This window comes from Choloepus didactylus, chromosome 1, assembly GCF_015220235.1.
Source record: "Choloepus didactylus isolate mChoDid1 chromosome 1, mChoDid1.pri, whole genome shotgun sequence".
Classification (NCBI taxonomy): domain Eukaryota; kingdom Metazoa; phylum Chordata; class Mammalia; order Pilosa; family Megalonychidae; genus Choloepus; species Choloepus didactylus.
Genome location: NC_051307.1, coordinates 249,151,656 through 249,171,648, shown reverse-complemented (window position 1 = coordinate 249,171,648; position 19,993 = coordinate 249,151,656). Strand labels below are relative to the sequence as shown.

Here is a 19,993-nt window from a genome sequence, read left to right as displayed (position 1 = left end):
TCTTCCTTTGCTCCCAGGTTGTGCTTCAAAATGGCTTTCTCCCAGGACGTTCCTCTCTAGGCGTCTGGGGGTGTTCGCTTAGTTTCTCCCAGGCAAACTCAGGAGTAGCAAAAGTCTACTTTCAATGGGCATCTTCAAAGTGTCTCTGTTGCCTGCAGCACCTCCTTCTGCCTTCTGTCTGTGAACTTTTTTATAGGACTCCAGTGATTCAGTTAAGACCCACCCTGAATGGGTGGAGCAATAACCCCATGGAAATTATCCAATCAAAGATCTTGCCCACAGGTGATTGAGTCACATCTCTGTGGAAACACTCAATCAAAGGATTCCAGGTTAATCAACACCATTACATCTGCCCCCACAAGATTGCATTAAAGAATATGGCATTTTGGGGGACATAATACCTCCAAACTGGCACAGGTAGGACTACAGATGAACCACTCTCTCCTCTTAACTGTGATCCAGGTTTTAGTATGATGTTATACAGTGTTGGGGATCCAATCATGCCCCCTTTTAAAGTCTGAACCTCTGGTCCTGTAGGTGTGAGCCCATTTGTGGAGAGGAACTCTGAAGGCATTATTATCAGTTAAGGTGTGGGCTCATTTGCAAGGAGGATCTTGGAAGATCCTTTTTAGATGAGGCCAAATGGAACCAGCAAGAGCCTTAATCCCTATGACTGGAGTTTTTGGAAGCAGAGGAAATTTGGATACATTTAGTAGAAGCTGGAAGTTAGCAGAAACCAGAGCAACAGATGCAAGGAGAGAGAGAGATGGGCCAGAATGCTACAGACATCAGGTGAAAGCAAGCCCAGTCAACACCTTGAGGTTGGACTTCCAGCCTCCAAAATGCTGAGCAATAAATTCCTGTTGTTTAAGCCAAATAATTTGTGGTATTTGTCATAGCAGTGTAGCAGATTGAGATGTTCAGATTAGGACACTGAGGTTCAGAGAGCCCAAGATCCCATTGATTATGGCAGGCAGACTCAGGAAAAAAACTAGAGGCTATCCGACCTCAAACCCACATCTTAATTTAGTAGAAAGTCTTATTCTATGAGAGAAACACACACCTACACACCAAGATTCCAGAAAGCAAGTTTCAGCCTTCATAAGCTTCTTCTTTAGTATCAGGCATAAATACTTTGCATTTATGAGAAGTTGGGTGTTCCATTTCCAAAGCCTAATTGATTACAATTGAGCCTATTTCGTGGGTTGCTAAGGAAGGGGAAGCAGTTAACCTAGTCATCCCTTCTCCCCCATCTCCCAGGCCTGGTCCCATAGCAGGATGCTGTCACAATCTCTTCTGGGTAAGGTGGCACTGACGGCAGGTGGGGGCCAGACCCCTTGGGGAAGGCAAAGGGTTTGGCCTGGGTCTTACTGTGTGAGCACAATAAGACACATGCCCTCACCCCTGCATCCCCGTCTCTGGGACCGGAGGTCAGTGTTGTCTTGGGCGGGCTCTTTCGCCTACTCCCCCGCCCCCGACACACACACTGGTACCTTGTCCTTACCTCCTAACCCTGGCATGACTCAAGGTGATGCAACATCACATCCAGGCAGTCAGAGCCCCAGAGGGAGGGCAGGTGGGGGTAGAAGTTACAGAGGGGCCCAGGGCAACCAGAGGCCAGGGAGGTTGGAAAAGAAATGGCTGCCTCAAAATGAAAGCCTGGAGATAGACAGCTACATAATTCTCTTTGCCTCCAAGGCTGGGACTATGGGTTCAGCCACAGCTGGGTTTCGTGGTCTGGATGGAGAAGGTGCATGAATCTAGATACAGGAGCCAGCGTTGCTCCTAGAGGGTGGCCCAGAGCTTTAGAATGAACTTCTGGAATATTATGGTAAGGAACCAAGCTGCCTTTACTCCCTTCCCTGCCCCACCCCACCCCAAACTAACACGCATCCTTTAGGACAGAAGTCAAATGCCTTCTGTTTTATGAAGCTTTGTCTTCCCCTCATCCCACCATCTCACGTCCACCCTGCCCCCATGATGCCTTACACAGGTCTCTATTTTGCACATTGCATGTTGCACTTTAGTTACGTATTTTGCTGTCCGTCTTACTCCCTCGACTCCCCCAAGGCAAGGACTTGTTGTATCCCCAGAGCCTGGGGCACTGAGGTGCATTAGGCACTTGGATGGGCAAATAGACAGAAAGATGGATGGATGGATGGATGGATGGATGGATGGATAAATGTATGCATGGATGGATGGATGGATGGATGGATGAACAGATGGATGGATGAACAGATGGATGGATGGCAGACAGGAGACATAATGATGTGATAAACACCTGGCAGAGGAAAGACATGGTGCCATATTTAGGAGAAGAAACCGTGATGCAAGGCTTAGAAGAGACCTGGTTTTATTTATTACACTCAACCAATATTCATTCCATGCTCAGCAAAATCTCCTGAGTCAACTCCGAAGCAGGCTTGAAAATTCGGCCACAAACAAGACTTAACCTCCACCCCCACAAGAGTTCCCATCTCAACTGTGTTGTCATGGCCAAAGGGCTTCACCTCTCCGAGCCTCAGCTGGCTCATCTGTAAATGGCCCGGCAGTGCTACGCACCTCCAGGGTGGCTATTGAGGGCCCCAGAGTGCCTGACAGAGCTGGGGCTACTCATCCTGTACAACGTGTGCCTGCCCACCTCATGGGCAAGCCAAGGAGCCAAGGCGTGTGGTGGAAGGCAGGGTGTGGCTGTGAGGGTGAGGATGGGGATGGAGGGGTGGGGAGACCACGTCGGCTCTCCGGTCCTGCTCACGACGACAAGGCCTTCTGGAGCACACGCTCGTCAGCCACCTCATGGGGAAGCGTCACCATCAAGCCCTTGTTCTCCCGCATCGTCTGGCAGATGATCTCGTAGGCCTTCCGGTTTCCGGACCAACAGCGCCGGGCCACCTGCCAACATGGAGGAGCGGAAGAGAAAGGCAGCATTTGTGTCCACCCCACTTCCCAACAAGATTCTCTGCGCACACTGCAGCTTGGGGCCCTCCTTCACTCAGGGACCCTCTGTGGCTATCTAGGGGGCAGGCTGTCTTATTTTATTTTGTTATTATTATATAACAAAATTTTCCATTTTAACCATTTTTAAGTGACCTTCATTACAGTTATGATGTTGTGCCACCATCACTGCCAACCATCAACAAAACATTTTCATCACCCCAAACAGAAGCTCTGTAGCCATTAAGCAGTAAATCCCATTTCTCTCAACCCCCTGGTCCCTGATAACCTCTAATCTACTTCCTATCTCCATGATTTTTTTTTTCTAGATATTTCATATAAGAGGATTCATAGAATATTTGTCCTTTTTTGTCGGCTTATTTCACTTAGCATCATGTTTTTGACTTTCATCCATGTTATAGCATGTGTCAGCACTTTATTCCTTTTTATGGCTGAATATTATTCTATTGTATGGATAAACTACATTTTGTTTATCCATTTGTCCACTGATGGACACTGGGGTTACTTCTACCTTTTGGCTCTTATGAAAAATGCAGCTATGAACATTGGTGCCCAAGTAACTGTTTGGTCCCTGTTTTCAATTCTTTTGTGTATATGCCTAGAGGCAGAATTGCAGGGTCATAAGGTATGCCAGTTTGTATATTCATGTCCCCCAGAAAAAGTCATATTCTTTAATGCATTCTTGTGGGGGCAGATGTATTAGTGTGGATTGGGTTGGAACCTATTGGTTCAGTGTCCACGGAGATGTGACCCACTGAACTGTAGGCGATGACTCTGATTGGATGATTTCCATGGAGGTGTGGCCCTGCCCATTCAGTGTGGGCCTTGTTTAGTTTACTGGAGCACTATATAAGCTCAGACAGAAGTTGCTCATAGTGAGCTGGAACTGAGACAGACATTTTGAAGATGGCCGTTTGAAGCTGATGCAGACATTTTGGAGAGTGCCATTTTGAAATGCAACCTAGAAGCAAACAGACGCCAGCCACGTGCCTTCCCAGCTAACAGAGGTTTTCGGGATGCCAATGGCCTTTCTCCAGCGAAGGTACCCTCTGTTGATGGACACTTTATGGCCTTAAGACTGTAACTGTGTAACCAAATAAACCCCTTTTTATAAAAGCCGATCCATTTCTGGTGTTTTGCATTCTGGCAGCATTAGCAAACTAGAACATAAGGTAACTCTATGTTTAACTTTTTAATGAACTGAGCCAGCAATCTTTTGTGTCTGCCTCCATCTCCACCCCTAACTCAGGCCCCCTCCTCTCTACCTGTACTACAGCCTTAACCTCCTCTCTGATCAAAAACTGAACCACCTTTCCATCTAGCCCCAACTCCTCCACCTTCCCCAACTCCAAGAATGACAAAACCTCCACCCAGGTAGACCAGAACAGACACCTGGAAGTCATTCTCAGTACCTCCCTTCCTCTCCATCCACAGAGAATCTTCTTCTACCTTCAAGATCCCTCTCCAATCGCTTCTCGCCTTTGCCACGGCCATCACCTGGTCCTGCCCTCATCATCTCTCCCCTGGACGATGGCCACAGCCCCTTTCCCCCTTGCCAAGCCCCTATTCACACCTCCCACCAATCCGTTCTCCACACCACAGCCAGTGGGAGCTCCTAGGATGAAAATCCCATCAGGATACCCCCTGACTCTCACTGCCTTCACCCCCCTTAGCATAAAGACCGAACTCCGTGGTATGCTGGCAAGGCTTTGCACCACCTGGCTGAGGTCTCTTCAACAACACCCACCACTCTCATGCTCACCTTCTAGGTTCCCCCCATAGCCGGCCTGTCAGTCACCAGACGGCAAAGTCTCTCTCACATCTGGACCCTTGCACCCAAGCCCTGCCTCCCCAATTCTCTCACACCCGTCCCCAGTACCACCTGACCTCCCATCTGTGATGCCTTCCCCTGCTCAGTTGTGCCACGTGGTCATGGAGAGGAATCACACCCCTCCCCCTCCCCAACGACCCCTGCCAAGAGGGACTCAGGGTGTTATAGCAAAGGTGAGCTAAAGCTGCACAACCAATGGCGGTTCTATCTTAAGAAGCTGAATTCTTCTGCTCTAGTGTAATGGAGGCCTTGAGGATGGTGGAAAGATGATAACTCTTCAACACGGAGGCCTCGCGGTGCCAGCAGTGGATGCGGTGCTCCTTGCTGGGAGGGGAACGGTCGGACTGCCAGAGGCCAGCCTGCGTGGACAGAGGCCAGACTGGAGGGGTAAGGCCAGGGTCAGGGAGACCAAGTGGAGAAGCTCAGGAGTGTCCAGGAGAGAAGAGGCCATGGTGACAGGGAGGGTGGCCAACAGAGGTGGGGGTGGAGAGAGGGAGCTGGAGAGAGGATACGTTCTTAAATAGGAATGGGCAGGATGAGCTCGGGACAGTTTGGATGGGGAAGAAGGAGGCAGGACTCTGTCTCAGGAGTGGTGTCGGAAGAGACAGAGCCACGTGTGTGGAAATGAGAAGAGGAAGGGGGTCACTTACACCATTGGAGACATCCCAGTTGAGCATCTTCTTGGCTTTCTGCTCGGCCTCCTGGGTTCCATCCAGTACGAGACCAAATCCCCCGTTGATCACCTCGCCCCTGCAAGAGGCAAAGGGGTTTAAAGGTCATGCCCTGTGCCCTGACCTTCCATGGAACAGGCAGAAACATGCCCTTGAGTTGTGAAGATACCAGACACAGCCTGGCACCATCTGCCTTTGCAGCCTAACACATTCTCTTGAAAAACTCTTCTTGAATGCTGGGAATTGTGCAAGGCATTGGCAAATCCAAGGGGGCCCTCTGAGATCCGCTACACATTCTCTTCCACATCCCCTGAGCCTCTGTCCTTTGACACCATTGACCTTGCACCCATCCTGCAGGACCCACGCAGACGTCACCTCCACCAGGAAGCCTGCCTGGACTCCCTGAGTGAGACATGACCTCCTTCTCTTCCGAGTTCCCAGAGTGCTTTCCCAGAAAGGTCTTTTCACTTGGAGATACGCTTCCTTGGGGGCAGCTCTTGTATTCCTGAATTGAGCTGTCATACTTTCCATCTTTATCTTGATTACCTTTATCTTCCTTCTTTCTGCTTTCTCCTTTTTTCAGTTTATTTTGTGGTCCTTCTGATTATTTGAAGGCTGAGTTCCTTTATTTTCAATATTTCTTTTTTTCTAATTCATGCATTTCTCTGAGGACTGCTATGACTATATCTAGGAGGTTTTGATATGTCCTTGTTTTCTTTCAGCTTTTAATAGATGTCATTTGGAGCTTATTTAAAGACGTGGGTACTATTCCACTTTCTCTGCAGGTTTGTCCTGTGGTTAACATCCATCCACCTGTAGTAACCTTCAACCACCTCTAAGAGATAAGGAAGAAGTCTCCCCTAACAGGTTTCTGAGAGAACACAGCCCTGCCGACACCTTGATTGCTGACTTGTAGCCTCCAGAACTGTGAGACAATAAGTTTCTGTTGTTTCAAGCCAACTAGTTTGTGGCACGTCCTTATGGCAGCCCAAGGAGACTAAAATGTTCCCCTAAATAAACCTTTTGCACACTCCTAACACCACCCTAGCTTCTGCCTCCTGGAGATCTTGACTAGCACATATACCATAAACGAAGTTCAAAGACAAATGACAGATTAGAAGATATTTGCAACACATGTAGCCAAGGATTAATATGTAGACTATAGTAAGAACTCCTACAAATGAATAAGGAAAAGTGCATGGCAAAAGAAAAATGAGGAAACACTGAGAGCAAGCAATTCACCAAAGAAGAAATGCAACTCACTAATAAGCATGAGAAAAAGATGATGTACAACTATACCCACAATCATGGTGACTCAAATAAAAACTGTGGTGATTTCTTACTTCTTAACCACCAGTGTGTAAAAGAGGGAGGACATCTGTTTTGATGAGGTTATGCAAAACAGGAATGTTTACAGAAGAATTCGCCAGTTACTATCAAAGTTTAAAATGCCTGTGTAGATACTTCCAGACGGGCAGGCAAGATGGCGGCATAGAGAGGAGTGGAAGCTAAGCAGTCCCCCTGGAACAACTACAAAAAACCAGAAACAACTAGTAAATAATCCAGAATAACTGCGGGGGGACAAACGAGACCATCCACTCATCATACACCAACCTGAATTGGGAGGAATGCCCCAGAACACAGCATAAAATCTGTAAGTAAAACCTGCGGAACCAGGTCGGGAGACCCCCTCCCCCATAGCCCGAGCTGCGGAGCCGTGTGGTGCCAGAGAGAAGCTCTCTCCCAGCAAGCGAATACAGCTCAGCTGAGCTCCAACTGGGGTTTTAAGTAGCGAGTGTGAACTGCTCACTACAGGTACGCAGCCCCAAAAAACAGACAGAGGCTTTGGGTGAGGACTGACCTTGGAGAGCCTTGGACTGGGTCTGAAGGGGGCTATCTGTTTCTTTTTTGGCTCAGTGGAGAGAGCCCCAGTCATTTTCAGTTTCCAGGGCTGTGACTCGGGGAAGGGCGGAGACAGCACAAGCAGAGAGAGACCATTGAAATGCTAATGACCTCCACCTGGGGGCTCTGTCTTCTCTAGAAGGAAAGGGGTGGGGCCCTTTCCATTCAGAACCAGACCCCAGAGCCTGGGGGAACACGGCCATACCTCCTCACACCAGTCAAGAATTATAGGCTAACAGGCGTCACCTGCTGGGCAGAAAAGCACAGTGACCCGAGGCATCAAAGGGTGGAGCAATTTTCTAAGACACACCCACAGGGAAACCAGATACTGAATATTTCTTCCCTCTGTTCTGGTCTGGGAAAACCTGATTTGGATAAACAAGGAAACCATGACTAGACAACAGAAAATTACAACCTACACTAAGAAAAACAAAGTTATGGCCCAGTCAAAGGTACAAACGTACACTTCAACTGAGATACAGGAATTTAAACAACTAATGCTAAATCAATTCAAAAAGTTTAGAGAAGATATCGCAAAAGAGATAGAGGCTGTAAAGGAAGCACTGGACCTGTATACGGCAGAAATCAAAAGTTCAAAAAACCTACTGGTAGAATCTATGGAAATGAAAGGCACAACACAAGAGATGAAAGACACAATGGAAACATACAACAACAGATCTCAAGAGGCAGAAGAAAACACTCAGGAACTGGAGAACAAAACACCTGAAAGCCTACACACAAAGGAGCAGATGGAGAAAAGAATGAAAAAATATGAGCAACGTCTCCGGGAACTCAAAGATGAAACAAAGTACAATAATGTACGCATCATTGGTGTCCCAGAAGGAGAAGAGAGGGGAAAGGGGTCAGAAGCAATAATAGAGGAAATAATTAATGAAAATTTCCCATCTCTTAAGAAAGACATAAAATTACAGATCCAAGAAGCGCAGCGTACTCCAAACAGAAGAGATATGAATAGGCCTACGCCAAGACACTTAATAATCAGATTATCAAATGTCAAAGACAAAGAGAGAATCCTGAAAGCAGCAAGAGAAAAGCAATCCATTACATACAAAGGAAGCTTAATAAGACTATGTGCGGATCTCTCAGTAGAAACCATGGAGGCAAGAAGGAAGTGGTGTGATATATTTAAGATACTGAAAGAGAAAAACCACCAACCAAGAATCCTGTATCCAGCAAAGCTGTCCTTCAAATATGAGGGAGAGCTCAAAATATTTTCTGACAAACAGACAATGAGAGACTTTGTGAACAAGATACCTGCCCTACAGGAAATACTAAAGGGAGCACTACAGGGTGACAGAAGACAGGAGTGTGTGGTTTGGAACACAATTTTTGGAGATGGTAGCACAACAATGTAAGTACACTGAACAAAGGTAACTATGAATATGGTTGAGAGAGGAAGATGGGGAGCACGTGAGACACCACAAGAAAGGAGGAAAGATAATGACTGGGACTGTGTAACTTGGTGAAATCTAGAGTATTCAACAATTGTGATAAAATGTACAAATATGTTCTTTTATGAGGGAGAACAAGCAAATGTCAATCTTGCAAGGTGTTAAAAATGGGGAGGCATTGGGGGAGGGATGCAATCAGCATAAACTAGAGACTGTAACTAATAGAATCATTGTATTATGCTTCCTTTAATGTAACAAAGGTGATATACTAAGGTAAATGCAGATAAGAGGGGGGGATAGGAGAGGCATGTTAGACACTTGACATTGGTGGTATTGTCTGATTCTTTATGGTGGGTAATGTCCATGATCAACTGTACAAATACTAGAAATCACTTCATGAACCAGAACAAATGTATGACAATACAATTAGAAGTTAATAATAGAGGGGCATATAGGAAAGAACTATATACCTATTACAAACTATATACTACAGTTAGTAGTATTTCAACATTTTTTCATAAACAGTAACAAACGTACTATATCAATACTACGAGTCAACAATTGAGGGGGGTTGGTTAGGGATAGGGGAGGATTAGAGTTTCCTTTTCTTTTTTTCTTTTTTCATCTTTCACTTTATTTCTTGTCTGGAGTAATGAAAAGTTTCTAAAAATTGAACAAAAATTAAGTGTGATGGATGCACAGCTGTATGAGGGTACCCAGGGGCAAGTGATTGTACACTTTGGATCTTTGGATAATTGTATGGTATCTGAACAATCTCAATAAAAATGAAAAAAAAAAAAAAAAAAAAAAAAAAAAGATAACCAAGACATATTGGTGACACCTGAGACTCAGGACCAGAGTTCGGCAGTTATGAATGTCAGCATTACCCCATATATCAGCTGTTAAAGAAGCTGAAAAAGAAATCAGACTTTGTTTAGAGATATGAGTGAAATTAATTTGGTTAGGACTAAGGTAAATCAGATTAAAGGGTAAAGGATGATACTGACTGTTTTAAAACTTCAACTTCTGTGTGAGACCAGAGGAAGAGATGTTTATTTGGGGCAAAATCTATATTTTCCCCTACATAATTTAACTTATATGATCAGTTTAGTCAAACAACATAATTACATGGTGCCTTGAATAGGGAGTGAGGTCAGGTTGGTTTGTATAGGTTAGTGAGAAGCCCTGATAGATCCAGAGTAATTTGGGCAGAGAATAAAAATGTATTTACCAGGCCTCCTTGAAGGGCTGGGGAAAAAATGTAGAAATATTAAACTTTCCCACATGGGGAATTACTGATATTCTCACAAGCATTGGGGACTACCAGTTTAGCAGCCTGAGCCCTTGATATTGGGACTTGCCCTTATGAAGCTTGTCACTGCAAAGGAGAGGCTAAGCCTACTTATAATTGTGCCTAAGAGTCACCCCCAGACAACCTCTTTTGTTGCTCAGATGTGGCCTCTCTCTCTAAGCCAACTCAACAGGTAAACTCACTGCCTCACCCCCTCCCCATGTGGGACATGATTCCCAAGGGTATAAATCTCCCTGGCAATGTGGGACATGACTCCTGGGGATGAATCTGGATTGAGAAAGCCTTCTGCGCCAAAAGTGGGAAGAGAAATGAAACAAAATAATGTTTCAGTGGCTGAGAGATTTCAAATGGAGTTGAGAAGTCATTCTTATGCACTGGAGGTTATTCTTATGCACTATATAGATATTCCTTTTTAGTTTTTAGTGTATTAGAATAGCTAGAAGGAAATACTTGAAACTGTTGAACTGTAATCTAGTATCCTTGATTCTTAAAGATGATCATATAACTATATAGCTTAAATGGTGTGACTGTATTTGCTGGTTTGGATGTATTATGTCCCCCAAAATGCCATTATCTTTGATGCAGTCTTGTGTGGGCAGGAAATGTATTGGTGTTGATTGGGTTGGAGACTTTTGATTGGATGTTTCTGTGGAGATGTGATCACTCAATTGTGGGCTAGGTCTTTCATTGGATAATTTCCATGGAGGTGTGGCCCCACCCATTCAGCATAGGCCTTGATTAGTTTACTGTAGCACTATATAAGCTCAGACAGAAGGAGCAGGCTTGCTACAGCCAAGAGGGACACTTTGAAGAACACACAGGAAGAGAAGCTGCAGCTTACAGAGACATTTTGGAGGTGGCCTTTGAAAGCAGACTTTTGCCCCAGAGAAGCTAAGAGAGGACAAACGCCCCAAGAGCAACGACGAGTGATATTTTTGAGGAACTGCAGCCTAGAGAGGGACATCCTGGGAGAAAGCCATTTTGAAACCAGAACTAAGGAGCAGATGCCAGCCATGTGCCTTCCCAGCTAAACAGAGGTTTCCAGGATGCCATTGGCCATCCTCCAGTGAAGCATAAGCAAACTAGAACACTGTGTGATTGTGAAAATGCTGTGGATCACAGTCCCTTTATCTAGTGTATGGAGAGATGAGTAGAGATATGGGCACACAAAGTAAATGAATAATTGGGGGCAGGATGTGAGATGTTTTGGGTGTTCTTTTTACTTTTATTTTTACTTTTATTCTTATTTTTATTTTATTTTTTTTGTTGTAGTGAAAAGTTTCAAAAATTGATTGTGGTGATGAATGTACGACTATATGATGATATTGTGAACAACTGATTATACAATTTAGATGATTGTATGATATGTAAATATATCTCAATAAAATCGCATTAAACAAAAAAAAAAAAAAAAAAATGCCTGTGTATTTTGAACCCACAAATCCAATCAACAAATAGTATGCATATGATCAAAGTTAATATTTACGGAAGATTTGTGATGTGCTGGCTCCTTTATAAGTGAGCCAAAGTGGCTAAGAGCGAGGATTCAAACCCGTCTACCTGCATTCCAGTCCCAGCTCTGCCACTTACTCACTGTGGGAAAGTCTGGGCCAAGTTTCTTATTCTTCCTGAGATAGTACCTATTTCATAAAAGGGATTGCTGTGGTGATTAGGTGAATTAACCCATGTAAATTGCTTAGAAAAAGCCTAGCATACATTAAACATAATATAAGCATTGGCTATTGTGCTGGTTTGAATGTATTATGTCCCCCAGAAAAAGCCATATTCTTTGATGCAATCTTGTGGGGCAGACATTAGTGGGGATTAAGTTGGAAGGTTTGGATTAGGTTGTTTGCATGGAATGTGCCCTACACAACTGTAGGTGATAACTCTGATGAGATATTCCCATGGAGGCGTGGCCCCACCCATTCAGGGTGGGCCTTGATCAGTGGAGCCATATAAATGGGCTGACAAACAGAAGGAACTCAGTGCAGCTGAGAGCAAAATTTTGAAGAGGAGCTACTACCAAGAGGGACACTTTGAAGAAAGCACAGGAGCTGCAGATGAGAGGCAGTTTGAAGACGGCTGTTGAAAACAGACTCTTGCTCCGGAGAAGCTGAGAGAGGACAAATATCCCAAGTGCAACTAAGAGTGACATTTTTGAGGAACTGCAGCCTAGAGAGGAACGTCCTGAGAGAAAGCCATTTTGAAACCAGAACTTTGGAGCAGATGCCAGCCATGTGCCTTCCCAGCTAACAGAGGTTTTCTGGACACCATTGGCCATCCTCCAGTGAAGGTACCTGATTGCTCATGTGTTACCTTGGACACTTTATGGCCTTAAGAATGTAACTGTGTAACCAAATAAACCCGCTTTTATAAAAGCCAACCCATCTCTGGTGTTTTGCATTCTGGCAGCATTAGCAAACTAGAACAGCTATTATTATGAACTCACTGACTCTTCACCACTTTCCTACAAAGCTTTTACTATTATTATGGCTGTTTTGCAGATGTGAAACAAAGGCACAGAAAGCTTAACTTGCTTTGGCAACTGGCTTCAGAATCCATGCTGTCAACCATTATTACACAAAGATGGACACGAGGATGCTGCCTACTGGCTGGGGGTGGAAGGAGTGAAGGGCACCTGAGGGAACAGTGTCCTCCAAGTCCTGGCCACTCAGATATGCATCAGCATCACCTGGGAGCTTGTTTGGAAGGCTGAGCCTCAAGCCCCACTGCAGACCCCCTGACTTAGAGTATCTGCATTTTTATAAGATCCCCGGGTGATCTATGTGCACATGCACATTTGAGAAGAACTCTAAGATCTTGTTTAGTGAAGGTAATAAAAGCCGGTGTCCAGATAAAGATGGTTGTTTGAATACACACACTTATGTCTGTTTCTTCCTAAAACCCCACCTGAATGGCTGCAAAGGAATTTTTCACCCACAAGGACGAAGAGAAAGGGAGAGGAGAATCAGCAATGCAATTTGGGAAGCTGGAGAGGAAACACAAGAAAGTTGATACTCCAACAGCTGTAGGAGAAAGAGCCAGAAATAAAACCCTCGAGAGCCAGTGGCCCCAAGCTCCTCTGAAAGTGGCAGAGAGCAGACTTAAAAGCATGAAGATGTCAAAAGCATCCCAACCAAACTAAAAGTTTCCAGATTCCCTGCCCCACATCATGCTGGCAAGAAGCTGCCTGTCCCGAACTTCCAGCAGAAAAACTGGAAGTTGACCATCTAAAAGGTGTGGACCCATAGGCCTCTGTATCTGGGTATGAGGACAGAAGTGGGGAGGGTGAACACAGAAATGCAGGAAGAGTCTCAACAGTAAAGAGACTGTTCCAGAACAGGCCTACACCCTCCCTCTAGGAGGCAGGAGACTAAAATATCTTTTCTGAGTTGTCCAACCAACCCAAAACAGAGACCAAAAGACACTGACCACAGTTACCTCCCACTCTGTAGCCTGGAGATGCCAGCCCCTCCGTGCAGCCCAGGCCACGTCTGAGCAGACAGCAAGGACAACTGGACAGACTGCACAAAAAAAGGTAGAGACCAAAGGCAGAAAGGGGGACTTTGAGGAGGCAAGAGGCCAAGGAGAGAGTTGAAAACAACAGCAGAGCCATCACTAATTGTGTCAGGATGGTCAGAGCTCCTAGAACATAGGGATCCAATGGGCAATATAAAAAAAATGCACAAAAAATCGAGAAATAGTGGTCTAAGAGTACAATTTAGAAACCTGGCTGTACATACAACAAAAGAAAAAAATGCAGCGAAGGGTTAAAAGTGGTGTCATCTTGGAGTGGGAATGGCTGTGTGGCAGATTTTCTTTCCCACTGATTTTCCTGATAAGCCTTATAGAAGTATCTGACTTTTGAAATGATGTGCATGCATCAGTTTTAAGGACTCCAAAGTGAACTTGAGGTGCTGTCCCAAAAGAGTCCTCAAGGAAAGTAAAACGTGTTCGTTCCAGCACCTCACCAACCAGTGTCCCTTTCCACAGAGCCTGGGGGAGTGTGGCAGCTTTGGAGGTGGGAACAACTTAGGAATTTGCAGGGTGCATTCTGGAGACATGGCGGGAATTCTCTCTGGGAAGGCTGGAGGACACGGGTCCTATCTGAATTCTGGGCCTGCTGCCCATGGCCTCAAGGCCCTCCTGCAGGCCTCCTGGTGGACCTTGCCAATCCTATGAGACAACAGAACTGCTGGACTCAGATCCTGGCTCTGCCACCAGCTCTGTGGCCTCGGACGAGGTGCTCAAACTCCACTAGCCTCACTTTCTTCAGCTCTGGAATCAGGTCAACAAATCCGGTGCTCTGGGGTCATAGTTTCCATTAATTAAAGCCACCTGACTGGGCAGCTGCTCAAGATTCCAGTCTCCAAGGACACGAGGCCTGAGCTGCCCCATCTGAAAGCCCTGGAAGCTCAGCTGCTAACAGGCTTAGCTCCAGAGGGGCAAAAAAAACCTGATCTGGCCAAAAACTTGACCTGCCAGAAACAGGATCAGAGGTCACTTTGACGAGTGCCACTAGGGCAAGGCCTGGGAACCAGCATACTTTCTGAGGCCACAGTGCCCCCTGCTGCTGAGTAGCCAGCAATCCAGCTTCAGCCCAGCAGAACTCAGACCCAGGAGCCCTGTCCGCCAGGTGACACCTAGAAGAGGGGCACCTGGCACAGGTGCAACTCATGAGCAGTTGCTCGCCCTGTGACTCAGTTTCCTCATTTGTAAAATGCATTTTCCTCCTACTATGAGGTGAATGGGTTCAGCAAATGCTTGCCGGATGGTCAATGTTTACCAAAGGGTAGTTGTTCACTATTCTTAGCAGCGACATTATGACAAAACTGCAAATGTCAGCAGAAAGTCTCCAAGGAGCTCCTCCCCTAAACTCTGATGTTTTCAGTTTGCAAATTAGAAACAGACCTGTGGAGGGTGAGTCAAGGGCAAAGATGAGGCTAGGACCCAGGTCTCCCACCTCCCAGCACCAGCTGTCCAAGGAAACTTGGGCTGGGTCCTACTCTTTCTCAAGAGGCCATCAGAAACAGAATAAAAGTACCTAGATCTGGAAAGCACTGTGTAAGTTCGGTGACAAAGCATCTGCAAAATCAGCTTGGAAATGGAAACAAAAATGGTGGTTGCTGTTCTTATCGAACACACACAGCAGTGCCCTATTTGAGAGACGAGACCCAGAGAGATAGAACAGCTTATGCAAGATGCCATCCTCCCACACCATCTCCAGCCCGGATGTTCTACCCCACTGATTTCCAGCTCACATGAGGAACACATTTACAGCAAAGCGATGGCAGAAGTGGCCGGGGAGGTAGGTCCCAGGACTCCAGCCACCTGGGCTAGACCTCCAGGGAATTCCTGAGCCCAGCCCCTCAGGACAGTCACATCAGACCACTCCCCTTTCTTCCAAAACTTCTTACCAGCCCACGCCCCCTCCGTTGTGAAGCGCCACCCAGGTGGCTCCGCGGAAGGCATCTCCTACAAAGTTCTGCACGGCCATGTCTGTGGAAACAGAGACCACACATGCATTATCCTCTGCAGGAGGCAAGAAAGTGGAAATCACTGCTCAGGCCTGGAGAGACAGGGCATCCACAGGACAGACAAGTGACAAGGGGAAGTCATCTCTAGTACCAGCAACATTTGATGTTTGAAGAGCCCAAGTGCAAGCAGTAAACACTAACAAATGCTTCCCCACTTGCCCACTGTTATACTTTAATATAATTTTATTCTCTAGTTTTATTCAAACACCAGTAAAGTGTTTCAAGAACTGAAAGAGCAAAATACTTAAGAGGGATGTGATACCAGTTTTAGTGCAGACACACAGAGAGCCTAAGAGTGCCACTCCCACCCTTAAAAACAATAAAAATCCTGGACAAACTGCAAATTAACAACCTGACCCCAACAGAGCACATGAAATCTGGGGACAGACAGGCACCTATAAGGGGAAACAGGACCCAAGCTGGTTGCTTCTTGTCTCTGACAAATTGCTAAAGGACAAACATGGGCTAGCCTCAGACTGTGACGCCCCTGCGGGTCATAGATGTGAGGTCTCTGCAGGCTTTTCCTCCCATAGTGCCACTGGGTGCTCACAGGGGAGATGAGGGAGAATCCTGAGATGGCTTTCCTCCCAGGGCTGGGTGGGGGAACCTGCCCGACTCCTGTCTCCTGTCTCGCTTATAAAACAAAAGTCTTATTCTTCAAGGAGAAGGGCAACAAAACCTATCACCTTGGGGCACTGGTGGAAACCCATTAGAGCTGGGGAAAAGGAACAGAAAAAAAAAAAATAGCACTAACCCTGGGAAAGACCAAAGCACACATGTAGACTATATCCCCAAGATCCAGGGATAGAGTGCCTGCCAAAAACTAAAGCTTAGTCAGAACATCAGAGAATTCCAGGCTAATAAATATTGAAGAAAAATAAGAGTGGAATACAGCTGCAGGCAATGCAGAGACAGATTCTCCCTGGAGCTCCTGAGGAATATTCATTGAGAAAATGACCTCTGGTAAACCAGCCCATACACTAACCACAAGGTATCACTAGCGGAACTTGAAGCCTGTGGTGTACTCAGGAAAACTGCAGAAGCAACACACCTACAAACCCAGCCTAAATCCTCGCATAATTAACATAAACTTCCACACTAAATGTCTAGCAGAAGGAAAGGGAGGCTCAACTCCAACCGTAAAAATCTTTGCCTCTGCGTTGAAACAGAAGCAGACACAGATAAAACACAGATGTTGGAACTGTCAGGCAGGGAATCTTAAATGGCTATGATTCATATATCAAACTCTAATTCTAATAGGCAACATGAAAGATCAATGGGGAGTCTTTTGCAGAAAGAATCAAACGGAAAGTCAAGAAATGAAAAAAACAAAACAAAACAAAACAGTAGAGATGATGAATGCCTTCAACAGACTCATCAGTAGACTTGACATAGCCAAGGGAAGAATCAGTGAACTCCAAGATTGGTCAATAGAAATTACCCAAACTGAACCAGGAAGAGAGAGAGAAAAAAAAAAACCCAAAACATAGTATGCACATACTGTGGGACAAAATCAAACAATAAAGGAGAAGGGTAACAAAAACTATCACCTTAGGGCACTGGTGGAAATCCATGGCAGCAGAAGGAGAAGAGAGAATGGGCAGAAGAAATAACTGAAGAAATAATGGCAGAGAATTTTGCAAACCACAGATCCAAGAGGCTCAGAATACATAATGTAGGATAAATAAATAAATAAAAATCAAAGACAAAGAGAAAATTCTGAAGGTGGCCAGAAAATAAGATGCAATGCCTGCAGAAGAAAAAGGATAATAACTTCTCATCAAATACTATGCAAGTATGAAGTCAATGAAAGGACATCTTTAAAGTACTGAAAGGAAAGAACTGCCAACCAATAATTCTAAACCCAGTGTACAGGTTTGGAGCTGTAATGTACCCCAGAAAAGGCCAAGTTTTTTAATCCATTCTTGTGGATACAGAACTATTGTGGGTGGGACCTTTTGATTAGCTTTGTTAATTGAGATGACCCGCCCAATTCAAGGTGGGTCTTAATCCTTTCCTGGAGCCCTTTATGAAAGGATAAAAGGCAGAGACAATTGAAGAGAGCAGAGGGAGAGAAACACCCACAGAAGCCAAAAGAGCCACTGAAGCCAGAACCTGAAAGCAACAAAAACTGGGAAAGAAGGACCAGCAGACACCAGCCATGTGCCTTCTCATGTGACAGAGGTGTCCCAGATGCCAGCAGTCTGTCTTCAGAGAAGATGTCCTCTTGTTGATGCTTTAATTTTGACATTTTCACAGCCTTAGAATTGAAAAATTGTAAGCTAATAAACCCCCTTTGTAAAAGCCAATCATTTCTGGTATACTGCATTTTGGCAAGTTTAGCAAACTGAAACACCAGTGAAAATATCCTTCAAAAATGAAGGCAAAAGAGTCTCCCCCAGAGAACGTCTTTTGTTACTCAGATGTGGCCTCTCTCTCTAAGCCCACTAGGCAGGTAAACTCACTGCCTGCCCCACTACATGGGCCATGACTCCTGGGGATGAACCTGGACCTGGCATTGTGGGATTGAGAAAGCCTTCTTGACCAAAAGGTGGAAGAGAAATAAAACAAAATAAAGTTTCAAATGGAGTTGAGAGGTCATTCTGGAGGTTGTTCTTATGTGTTATATAGATATCCCTTTTTAGTTTTTAGTGTATTGGAATAGTGAGAAGGAAATACCTGAAACTGTTGAGCTGCAACCCAGTAGCCTTGATTCTTGAAGATGATTGTATAACTATGTAGCTTACATGGTGTGACTGTGTGACTGTGAAAACCTTGTGGCTCACCCTCCCTTTATCCAGTGTATGGACAGATGAGTAGAAAAATGGGGACAAAAATTAAATGAATAATAGGGGGGTGATGGGGGAATGGGATGTTTTGAGTGTTCTTTTTTACTTTCATTTTTTATTCTTATTTTTATTTTTGAGTAATTAAAATGTTCAAAAATTGATTGTGATGGGTGATGGATGCACAACTATATGATGGTACAGTGAACAACTGTTGTCCACTTTGGATGATTATATGATATGTGAATATATCTCAATAAAACTGAATTTAAAAAAACAGAAGGCAAAATAAAGACTTTCTCTGACACACCAAAACTGAAGAAATGCATTGCAAGCAGACTTACTCTGTAAAAAATGTTAAATGAAGTTCTTCAGGCAGAAGGAATATGTCAGACTAAAAAAAAATGTGGATTTCCATAAAGAAATGAAGAGCATTCACAAAGGAATAAATTTAAAATTGAAAATTATTTTTTCATATTTTTAATTGGTCTAAACAAGAAATCACTGTCTAAAGTAAACATAGTAGCAATGTGTTGTGTGATTACACAAGATTAAAAGTAGAATTTATGAAAATAAAAACACAGAGGATGGGATGGCAGGAATGGGAAAATACTGCCATAAGGTCTTTATACCATATGTAAAGCAGTACAATATTATTTGAAGGTTGACTCAGATGATTGGAAAATATATATTGTAAACCCTAGGGCAACCACTAAAATGTCTTTTAAAAAGAGTTATAAATAACAAACCAATAGAGGTTATAAAATTGAATCATAAAAATATTCAATTAATCCAAGAGAAGGCAGAAAAAGAGGAAAACATAAAAAATTAAAAGTGGAATAAATAAAAAAACGACCAGCAAGATGGTAGATTTTATTCCAATCATATCAATAATAATTTTGTGAATTGTCTAAACATACTAGTTAAAAAAACAGAGATATTCAGATTGGATTAAGAAAAGCAAAGCAAGATGCGACTAACTATACGCCATCAACAAAAAACTTGAGACATAGAAACATAGGTCAAAAGTAAAAGGATGATGGGAAGTTAAAGCTTAAAATGTACAGGGTTCCTATATGGAATGATGGAAATGTTTTGGTAATGAATGATGGTGATGGTAGCACAACTTTGTGAATGTAATTAATAGCACTGAACTATATCTCTGAATATGATTAAAAGAGGCAACGTTAGATTGTATACAGGGTAACAGAATAAATTTTTTAAAAAAAATCCATGAAACTGTACTACACAGTGAACCCTAAGTCAAACCATGGACTTTAGTTAATAGTACAATTATAAAAATGTGTTTCCATCAATTGTAACAAATGTTCCAAACCAATGCAAGGTATTAATAATTGGGTGGTATATGGGAATCCTGTATTTTATGCATGATTGTTTTGTAAACCCACAACTTCTATAATAAAGAAAAAAAAGTAAAAGGATGGAAAAATATATACCATGAAAGCACAAACCAAAAGAAAATTATAGCAACTATATGGTAAGTTGAATAACTGCCTCCGAAGATAAGCAGTTCCTAATCCCTGGAATCTGTGTTTGTCACCTTATATAACAAAGTGGAATTTG

The 19,993-nt window shown here is 44.1% G+C and overlaps 1 protein-coding gene across 4 annotated transcripts in view; it reads right to left on the bottom strand.

The window, feature by feature from the left end:
- Positions 1-2,336: 2,336 nt before the first annotated feature.
- Positions 2,337-19,993, bottom strand: part of UROC1 (urocanate hydratase 1) — a 68,376-nt gene continuing 50,719 nt past the window's right edge. For all 4 annotated transcript variants that reach the window (XM_037803445.1, XM_037803465.1, XM_037803455.1 and 1 more), the window contains 3 exons: positions 15,504-15,585; positions 5,437-5,536; positions 2,337-2,892 (listed from right to left, as the gene is read on the bottom strand). In XM_037803445.1, coding sequence (XP_037659373.1) covers positions 2,752-2,892; positions 5,437-5,536; positions 15,504-15,585 — 323 coding nt within the window. In that variant the 3' untranslated portion in view covers positions 2,337-2,751. The remainder of the gene's footprint in view (positions 2,893-5,436; positions 5,537-15,503; positions 15,586-19,993) is intronic.